The sequence below is a fragment of the Staurois parvus genome, unplaced genomic scaffold (assembly GCF_062004578.1).
Source record: "Staurois parvus isolate SC_StPar_1 unplaced genomic scaffold, SC_StPar_1.0 ptg000376l, whole genome shotgun sequence".
Lineage (NCBI taxonomy): Eukaryota > Metazoa > Chordata > Amphibia > Anura > Ranidae > Staurois > Staurois parvus.
In genome coordinates this window covers 1,461,353-1,472,406 of record NW_028318172.1, presented here as the reverse complement: position 1 = coordinate 1,472,406, position 11,054 = coordinate 1,461,353, and the positions used below count along the sequence as shown (strand labels likewise).

Here is an 11,054-nt window from a genome sequence, read left to right as displayed (position 1 = left end):
GCATCATGAAATCTGAGGATTACCAAAGGATTTTGGGTCGCACTGTAGGGCCCAGTGTCAGAAAGCTGGGTTTGCGTCCAAGATCCTGGGTCTTCCAGCAGGACAATGACCCCAAACATACGTCAAAAAGCACTCAGAAATGGATGGCAAAGAAGCGCTGGAGAGTTCTGAAGTGGCCAGCAATGAGCCCAGATCTAAATCCCATTGAACACCTGTGGAGAGATCTTAAAATTGCTGTTGGGAAAAGGTGTCCTTCCAATAAGAGAGACCTGGAGCTGTTTGCAAAGGAAGAGTGGTCCAAAATTCCGGGTGAGAGGTGTCAGAAGCTTATTGATGGTTATAGGAAGCGACTGATTTCAGTTATGTTTTCCAAAGGGTGTGCAACCAAATATTAAGTTAAGGGTGCCAATACTTTTGTCCAGCCCATTTTTGGGGTTTTGTGTGACATTATGTCATATTTGCTTTTCTGCCTCTGTTTTATATTTGTTCCAATACATACAAAGGGAATAAACATGTGTATAGCAAAACATGTGTTAATGCAATACCTTTTTTGTGTGAAATACTTGATTTTCAGGAAAAATATCAAGGGTGCCAACAATTTCGGCCATGACTGTATGTAATTTTAGTCAGTGACCATGTGCCCACTAACCTCTTTGAATCAGAACAATTCATGCAGAAAGGTGATATTGTATGTTTTAAGATAGTATGAAGAAAATAAGGTGGAAACCAAGGGAGAAAACAAGGTGGAAAGGAGAGTGTGCAAAAATGTCGGGAGGGGAAGTCCACTACATCATAGTTCTTTTATGACTTTATATGTTATACCAGACACACCACACACTGATGATGATAATGGCATATGACCCAATGAAGATCAGATAAAGACGATACAACAGCGAGTCCAACACATAACCAATTTGCACCCACTGTTCTTCCTGTGACCGCAGATCATGCCTGCTTTCTAACATTTCTCGCACCATACGAAGATTCTGGCTAATAAGTGCCAGCTGCCTTTCTGCACCAGGGCACAGAGCTTCCGGTGGGAGCAGTTCCAGAACTGGCAGCGAGAAATCCTTGTGCTCTATGGAAAAAAAAGACAGCATAATGTCAGTATATATGTAAAATATTTTTTCAAAAGTACACAATTTATTTTATCTGAGTGACTTCAAAATCCTTGTTTAATATAAGTGGAAAGTACAGTATATAACAGGTTGTACAAGCAGGAGATGTTATGATGGTTTGATCCATTCCCAGGTGATGGGCAGAATTTCTTGTGGATTAGGACCTAAAGGACACATCCACTGTGTGATATAATGAGAGATGGCTGTGAAGTGCAATGTGAAAATATCTCTAATCTCTTCCCCATGTTCCACTGAGGCTCTAATTCAAACTATTTTGTTTTCTTAGTGACTTCATCCCGTTTCCGTTTCCCTTCATTAGGGACATATTTATAAAAGGGTGAAGGTGCCATTTTCCAGGAAGCCATTTTTTCTTTTTCTAAAACACACTTGCCAGTTGGATTTGCCTGCAGATTCATCAACATTGCCATCATTTGTCAACAAAATTGTGCTCACTATACTATTCATTGGTTCGATAACTTGACTAAAGTGTTACTAAACCCAAGACCCTGCATTCACTATATCTGGTCTGCCATAGTATACAGAACATGGAAATGCAATTATTTTAGTAAATTAAAATGGCTAAATACCTTTTATTATCAGCAGTTAGAGCAGTCTTGTGACTTCCATCAGTTGCCATCTGAGCATATGTTAAAGCTTGTAGGGGGAGTTTTCTTTCTGCTCTAGGAAGATGCAGGACCCCTGACCTCTGTTTGGACAGTCCTGATTGGCCCTGTGCTGATCACATGCACTCTCCCAAGAAAAAAAAAAACCTCTTTAGCAATACACACCAAACTGAGCATGTGCAGATTGACTCCACACGATTCAAACCACACCCAAAAAAGCCTATGAAAGGTACCAGGGGCATCTCATGGGGCCCTCTACTGACCCCAGGCCCTCGGCCAGTGCCCAAGGGCCCAAATGGTCAGTCACCCCTGCTCCCATTTGTCCTTTCAGCCCCAAATCTAATCACTGTCCAAATCTTGTAAACTTCACCTCTGTAACATCTCCAAGATACGCTCGTTCTTAACCTCGGAAACTACTAAGCAACTTATTCACTCCCTGGTTATCTCTCTCCTTGACTATTGTAACTCCCTCCTCATTGGCCTACCTCATCGCAGGCTATCCCCTCTTCAGTCTATCATAAATGCTGCTGCCAGACTCATCCACCTTACTAACCGTTCTGTATCTGCCACCCCTCTCTGCCAATCCCTCCACTGGCTTCCCATAGCTCAACGAATAAAATTCAAAACATTAACAATAACATATAAAAGCCATTTGTAACTCTGCCCCAAATTACATCACCAATTTTGTCTCCAAATATCAACCAAACTGTCCTCTCCGCTCCTCCCACAACTTTCTGTTCTCTAGGTCCCTTATCTCCTCCTCCCATGCTCATCTCCAGGACTTCTCCAGAGCCTCCCCCAACCTCTGGAACTCTCTACCCCAATCTATCAGACTATCGCCTACTCTGCCCACTTTTAGGTGATCTCTGAAAACCTTCAGGGAAGCCTATCCTGCCTTCAGCTAATAACCAAATCTTCTATTCCTCCTATCAGTTCTTCCCCCACAGTTATTACCTTTTGTATTACTAGCATCCCTCTTAGATTGTAAGCTCCAAGGAGCAGGGCCCTCCTAACCCTCTTGTATTGAACTGTATTGTTGCTGTATTGTCTCCCGTTATATTGTAAAGCGCTGAGCAAACTGTTGGCGCTATATAAATCCTGTATAATAATAATAATAGTAATAATAATAATAATAATAATAAAAAATCCATTCTTTGTGTATTAATTGTATAAAACCTAGATAATAGCTTTAAAAGAGAAGTATGGCCAAACATATTTTGGCTGTATTTCTCTTAAGGGTCATATATGTACATTTACTATTGTACTTCTGTGACTCAGAGTCTGCAAGTAGCCAGGCTTGAGAAGGATCCTAATGCAGGCCATACATGGGTCGAATTCAGAACAAATTTTCTTTAGAAAATCTGAAAATTTGTGCGTGTAATCTGATGGTTTCACTATTGATTTCGAAAGCCAAGCCTTATCTCATGTTGCTACAGAAAAGAATTTTCATGGCCAAGAATTTTCTTTTCATCCCAGGTCACAGCTCATGCTCATTTCTTTTTTAGTTACATTTCTGGCACGATACTCTCATCATTTATTAGAAATTAGTTTGTTTTTCAAAAAAAATTCCAACATGCCGGTCACTCAAATTTGATGGTACCTTGAAAATTGGCCTTTGCTGTGGCTCACTAATGGTTCAAAATTGTAAAGAAAATTCTTTCAGAATTCGACCCATGTGTGGCCGGCTTAATATTATTTTAGGGATCCATCTGGCTGCCTGATTAACAGGTGGTGTGATGATTGTGCACAATAGAAACACAGATAGATGAAGCTCCAGGGCTGTAAACAGCTAATTAGTCTGGTGAAGGAGGTCTGCTTTGAAAACCACTTTCGTCTGCCCGATCGTAGAATAACTCAGTCAGCCATGACCAGTTAAGCCATTAGGGCTCTAGGATACAGAGCGTGCCATAAAATGTCCGTTCCACATGTAGACATTTCGCATACAATTCATAAAGTTCAGCAGGAACTGGGCACATTAATATTAGGTATATATTTGGATAGATCATTTTAATGTGTCAAGCAAGGCCTTACATGACTATATTAGCACCTAGGAAGGGGAAGAAAGCATTCTCTTTCCTCCTGGGTGACAAGGGTACGCTGTGTTTGGTATCCCTGGGTTTGAAATATAATTCTGAATATTAATCTGCCAGTTGCTAGGATGCCACCTGCACCTATTGGAGGTTATTAACCTTAGTATAAAATTGTAAGGCAACTTGGTCATAACCTTGGTTACCTCCTAGACCCCATCCCCAAACTGGATGATTGGTCATTTGTTCTCAGGAAACACCCCTTTAATATCATAGAAAAGGACTGACGGGCCTGGAGAAGGGAGCTCTCGTTTAACATCAATCAAGAAACATCTAACGGACTTGACAGCCAAGGCAACCTTTTTGCTCAAACAATTCGACTCTGCTTAGGACATTGCAAGTATTCTGCCTTTTTAACTCCTTTCTTTTATTTCTCTGTTGCTTTATTGTTCTCTTTATATCTTTGTAACATCTTATTCTGTAAATATTTTAATTGCACCATTTTGACCTTTTTAGTAGTAAATCCTATTTTGAAAAGTGTTGAAACTGTCTCTAAAGCTTTTAATGCAAACTAAAGAATCTCTGTCTCTTGAAGAGTGCTACTGTATATAATAATCCTCTGAATATCCCTGTCTGTGGTGACAGTGTGTGTTACAGACACTTATGCTAATATCATAGTGTTACTGCTAAGATTTGTGAGTTTCCTCCTTCTCTGCAAAAAGGTGGTGGTGGCAGCGTTAAAGGTTAATTGTGTAATTAACCTGACCCAGTAACAATTGCTCTCAGGCTGCTGGCACATAGATTGTAGTCCTGCGAGCTGGAAAATCTTTGTGCAGGGCGCAGCTGAGAGTGGCATTGTTACACAAGTGACAGAGCAGTGCGAGATCGGCTTGTCCTTTGGTCGAGAGTTGGTGAGAAGGGCAGGGGTCGGGCACCATTTTGTCGTCACAGGTGGCTCCTCCTTTAAGTGCACAGCTGAGAGCTGGCGCAATCTTTGACCACAACCTTCCCCAGCCTTGTGCACCAGTGAGCGCTGGAAGCGCAGAGAGCAGTGACTGACAGTCAATGTTCTCGGCTGTATGCAGACCCAGAGCTGATTGGGTATATGATTGCTCAGTTCTCAATCTTAAGCCTGATGCACACTGGACATATTTACAGATGCTCCTAGGGGCGTCAGACATGTTTTTTTCTCATGCCTATAAATTGCCCTGCATTTTGGCAAATACACACATAAACGTTTAGAAACATTTACTGGCATGAGAGTTTAGAGGCAGGAAAAAAAACACTGCCGTGCATCTAGGATCAGCAGTTTTGGCAGAAAAAATGTTTGGCGCGTGTCAACACGTGTAAACATGAATTTACTGCTTTAGTGTCAATTCATTTCAATGACCAGATAAAATGATTTATTCCAGCCAATTAAATGAATTAATGATCAAAAGCTTGACGTGGGTAAATGACTAACACACTTCTACAAGCATCTGGCTTTTTTTTTATTTCCAAAACGCTGCTGCTAGGTGAAAGGCTTCTAGGAGAGTTAAAAAAATGTCCAGTGCGCATGAGGCCTTAGAGCCAGCATGGGACACCTGCAATGTCACACCAATAATGCAGCATGGTCATTATGTATGTTTGTTTTTCTTAGTAACCCCACACCTCAAAGCTATATTTCACATATAATGTAGCACCATTAATGCAATTATGTACAGTATACATAAAAAATTCTCTTTGAATTCAACTAGTGTATGCACATATATTTGACTTATTATCAGCCTCTTTTATTCCCCCATACAGTAGAACTCAGAATGAAATAAGCAAGCGCAGCGCTAGGGGGCAATCAGTTGTATTGTATGTTTATGGGCTGGCAAGGAACCTGCTTATTATAGGTCTACCTGTAGGTACAAATCTATAAAGAGAGTTTTCTCCCACTAATTTCTCTCCTTCTCTTCTGATTTTTAGAGGTTTTTTTTGTTAGTGTTAACATTTTTTGCTTTCATTCATTTTATTTTATTTGCTATTTCTTTCAGTGTCACATAAAAGGAAAAAGCACAAAAACTTTTCTTATGTTCAAATACTGTATGTTGACCATGCTTTGTACCAGAAACACACTTTTAGTGTCACTTTCAATAAGAAAAACTATTTTTTTTAACCTAACATTGGTCAAAATAGAAAAAAATTACAATGTTTTAATCATTTTACTGCTTTTTGTCATAGATTACTATACATAGAAAATTAAACTATAAAGCATTGCTTTTCTACCTTATGTACTTATCGTTGCAAAAACATGCATTTAGTGAAAATGTAAATCTTACTCTGGTCCATAAGGGGTATACAAGGGACAAGAGCTGAAGTATAAATATTCATGTGGTGCATTCTCAGACATATTTATTTTTTGTGCTTTCTAAAAAAAAAGAAAACACTGTCATCTACCTGATAAGCACCAATACAGGCGTACCTTGGTTTACAAATTTAATTTGTTCTGCAGGACTTTTCATATTGCGAAAAATTTGTAAACCGAAACGCGGTTTCCCATAAGAATGCATTGAAAACCAATTAATCCGTTCCGGAGGTCAGAAAAAAGTATTTTATCTGTTCAAAACTCTTTATAAAGTGCACTTTAAAAGAATACATACTGTAGAGGGACATGATTAAAAATTACCGCATTTTTCGCTCCATAAGACGCACCTGACCATAAGACGCACCTAGGTTTTAGAGGCAGAAAACAGGAAAAAAAATTCTGAACTAATGGACTGCAGACATAGTACAGGAGATGACCAGAGACTGCGGACACAGTTCAGGGGATGACCAGAGACTGCGGCCACAGTACAGGAGATGACCAGAGACTGCGGACACAGTACAGGAGATGACCAGAGACTGCGGACACAGCACAGGGATGACCAGAGACTGCGGACACAGTGCAGGGGATGACCAGAGACTGCAGACACAGTACAGGGATGACCAGAGACTGCGGACATAGTACAGGAGATGGCCAGAGACTGCGGACACAGCACAGGGATGACCAGAGACTGCGGACACAGTACAGGGGATGACCAGAGACTGCGGACACAGCACAGGGATGACCAGAGACTGCGGACACAGTACAGGGGATGACCAGAGACTGCGGACAGCACAGGGATGACCAGAGACTGCGGATAGTATAGGGGATGACTGCTGTCCTTTGGGGAGGGAGGGGGAGTGGGTACCTGAATTTGACAGATACCCGCTCCCACCTCCGCGGAGTTGTTCTTTCATCTTACCTGTTCCTCTATCCAGCCGCGCGCTGTCTTCCCGGCTTCTGTAATGGCGCTCGGCATGACAGCTGGGTGCCCAGTGCGCATGAGCGAGAAGCACTTGCGCTTTGTGATTGGTCCGGCGGCTTCTGGGATCTGTCATGTGTCCCAGGTGCCGCCTTACCATTCACAAAAAGCACCGCTTCCTGCGCATGCGCACTTGGCACCCGGCTGTCATGCCCACACTACAGAAGCCGGGAAGACCGCGCCGCTGGATAGAGGAACGGGTAAGATGAAAGAACAACTCCACGGAAGTGGGAGCGGGTATCTGTCAAATTCAGGTACCCGCTCCCCCCCTCCCCAAAGGTCAGCAGTCATCTCTATAAGGTCCCGCTGTAGAGCTGAGCGGCCGGCCCGGTATTCTGACACGGCGGCAGTGGAAATACCGGACCGGCCGCTCCATATTCGCTCCATAAGACGCACTGACATTTTCCCCCCTATTTGGGGGGGAAAAAAGTGCGTCTTATGGTGCGAAAAATACGGTAAGTCGTAAATGCATTGAAAACCACTTAATCCGCCCCGGAGGTCAGAAAAAAGTAAAAAAAAGTTTTATCTGTTTAAAACTCTTTATAAAGTGCACTTTAAAGGCATAAAGAGACATGATTAAAAAAAACCGTAAATGCACTGAAAACCAATTAATCCGTTTGTATTGCAAAAAAAATTTGTAAACCGAACCATTATTTTCAATGGATTTTCATTCATAAACCAAAAATTACGTTAACTGAGGCGTTCGTAAACCGAGGTGCGCCTGTATTGCCATTTTTGTATAATTTGTGTATAGGAAGAGGTGGAGTATGTAAGTTACTGTATTGTGATGCTGTTAAGGTGTGAAGTCACGTACAAATACCCACAAGGGCGCACTCACAGATCCTGGCACCCTGCAGCCTATTTAAACCTGAGGTCTGCCTAGCCTCAGTGCTGGATTGTCTTCAGCTCTGCTTCCTGTGTTCTGTACTCATGAAAACCTGCTGATCTTGCTACTGACCAGGCTACGCTTATAATCGGATTACCCTTGTCTGTTATGTCTGCTACTGATTTGTTACCAATCCCAGCCTGAACTTTTGACCAAGATTCCACCTGCTGATTTTGTACCTCACTGCCAGCATATTGCTGATCCTGTCTCTGATCTGGATTCTGGTCATGATTCTTTACCTTCCTGCCTGGCTGTTACCAAACATGGCTTGTGACCTGAATCCTCGCTTCTGCTCATCCAACCTTAGCATTCCCAAGTTCAAGTTTGCAGAACCAACCTCTTGGCACCTGCACCCTTCTGCTGCCCTAGCAGTCCCTGTATCCACCACCAGGGGAACTTGGGTGAGGATCATGCAAAAGGCCACCTTCATTGTCTCAGGCTCCACAGTCAGGTACGTGACATAATGCCTACACCAGCTATTAGTCTGCAATGCTTTAGCTGGTACTGTTACCAGTATACTAAAGTTACAAATAAAGAGTGATTTTAGACATTGGACCTGCTGTCTTATGATTGTGGAGTGCAAAGAGCAGTCTGGCTTGAACCATTATGTAGGGCTATTGCAAATGGTTTGAGTTGAGAAACCTTGCATTGTTATATATTGTCAGCCACCAGGCCTATATGTGAGTATTGACAGTGTATTGTAACAAATCTAATTGCCACAAGCGCCCAAAGTCACATTAGTGTGCAGGACTGCCTATGAGGAAGTCAGTTTGATGACAAAACGCGTCAGTCGGAAGTGACATCAGACGTTTGTATTCTTTTTCCATGTTAACGCAATTTCAACAATAAATATTTAATTTTACATATACTTCTGCACTGTGGGCTTGTATATTTTACTTTATTTGGTGGGAGTATATGAAGAACCGTTAAGGAGAGGAGAAAATTAAGATTTTAATAAAGACATAAAGGCACATATCGATGTATGCAGGGTAAGGTGCATGTCTAAAGGGGAAGGGAAGAGCACGTTCAATGGTTTGAACACTGGAGGTGGATGGTGCACTGTATACTTCAATCAAGAGTTTAAGATTTATTGATGAAGAGTGATATCTAGATTATAAAGCACAAATTTCCCCCCCCGTGAAAGTAAGAGTAATTAGTATGGAGAGTGGTTGATGCCATTCACGGAGTGGTGTATATAGTCTGAACACGTTTTGGTTTTGTGTATAAAGTTTATCAGAACTTATTACTCTATATCAGTTTATTTTGTTTTTTGGAGAGTTGGAACAGTGGAGTAGATGATAAAGAAGAGACAGAGGAGATTGTATGATATACAATGCATGCTTAATGGGAAGAATCTGGTGAGACTATATTAAGATCTTTGTGCTAACTGAAGGACAGTCGTGCGCTGATTTGTGTATATAAGTGTATTGTAACAGCCATTCTGACAGGCTGAGCACGCACGTAATTAAAGCAAAACTAAATCCATCAATTTAATGGTTTTTCAAATCAGTTAAGTTCAGGGCATGCCTTAAATTATAACTGTCACAGTTGCTTGTGCTCTCAAAAGTCAAGCCTTCAAATGTGATCATGTGCGCAGCACTAGGATATCAAACAGAGGCAAGATGGCAGCTTCCTTGGATGTAAATGATAAGAGGGTTTAGTTCCACTTTAATGAGGTACAGTAAACAACAATCGCTTGGAAAGAGTCGTATAACATACATACTAAGTAAAATTACCCAACATTTGAAATGACTCCTGAAAAATTATTTTTAACTGTCTGGTATTGGGTTAGTACAAAAATTGCTTTTTACAAACATTACCTGTGTCAATACCTTTGTCATGACAAGGACTGGGTGGTGCTGATCGTGATGCATCATTTGCATTGGTAGGATGAAGTATGTTATTATTAGTTATAGGGTTTTCATCAGTGACAGATGGATCAGTGTAACAGACCAGTTGAGCTAGAAAACCTAAGACAAAGCGTTTCACCCAGCAAGGCACTGAGCCACTCAGTAGTGTTCCACGGTGCAGCACATGAGTGATAATCACTGTCTCCAGTAAACTGAGCACAAGCAAAGCCAGGCAAACAGAGAAGTATATACCTGTAAAATACACAGATTATACATGATCATCTGATATTATACACATTGATAGAATTGTCTCATCGTTTTAAACCATCCAACTGCACAATGTTCATTAGTGATGCAACCAATCATAATAAATGATAATAGGTCGTATCGATGTAAGTATGCATGTGTGCTAACTTTAGGATCCCCCTGGAAGCTGGAAATCACTGTAGTAGGCACCTCTACTGCAGCTTCTGGGTCCTGTGCCAAGCGGGTACCCCGATGATTAGTGATCACAGGAGGTCACTTGCTTGGCACTGGCGTCATTCAGAGAGCTTGTGTTCAGAAAGAACCTTAAAGTGGTTCTAAAAGTACAAGATTTCTTACCTTAATGCATGCCATGCATTAAGGTAAAAAACATTCGCCCCCAGCCCCTCAAATCTAAATTCAGCAATCTGCATGAGAGCAACTGCTCTCTTGGCTTGCTCTCTCTGAATAGAGAGGCACCAGCCGGAGCCATTGGCTGCTGCTGCTGGGAGGAGAGAGCGGGTGGCAGGGCCAAACCACGCTCTGTGTGTCTACGGACATACAAAGCCAGCAAGGGAGAGAACATGTACGAGTGCCACCTGAGCAAGTGGGTAACTATGGGGCATTTGGCAGGAGTGCCGGAAGATGATCCCAGAAGAGGAGGATCGATGCTGCTCTGTGCAAAACTATTGAACTGAGCATGTACGTATAACATGTTTGGTTTTTTTTAATCACTTTAGGGCCAGTTCAAATAGTGGTATCATATGATATATCATAAAATATGTCCCCAATAATGAAAACAGCCAGTGACAGTTTTTATATAGTGATAAACAGCTTCCAGTCTAGTGGTGGTGCTCCCTGTGTTAAGGTAAAAATTGTGCACTAACAAGAAGCGTAATAAGATTACACGGTGTGTAAATTTCATACAGGTCCACTTCACTGGTGTAGGTCCAGACTGGAACTCAAGATGAGTTCTCCTTCAGGTTGGTATAGATA

The 11,054-nt window shown here is 41.7% G+C and overlaps 1 protein-coding gene across 1 annotated transcript in view; it reads right to left on the bottom strand.

The window, feature by feature from the left end:
• Window positions 1-650: 650 nt before the first annotated feature.
• Window positions 651-11,054, bottom strand: part of LOC149456086 (5-hydroxytryptamine receptor 3C-like) — a 28,345-nt gene continuing 17,941 nt past the window's right edge. Inside the window, exons 8-9 of the mRNA XM_089685508.1 lie at window positions 9,786-10,067; window positions 651-1,078 (exon numbers count right to left, since the gene is read on the bottom strand). Coding sequence (XP_089541634.1) covers window positions 810-1,078; window positions 9,786-10,067 — 551 coding nt within the window. The 3' untranslated portion in view covers window positions 651-809. The remainder of the gene's footprint in view (window positions 1,079-9,785; window positions 10,068-11,054) is intronic.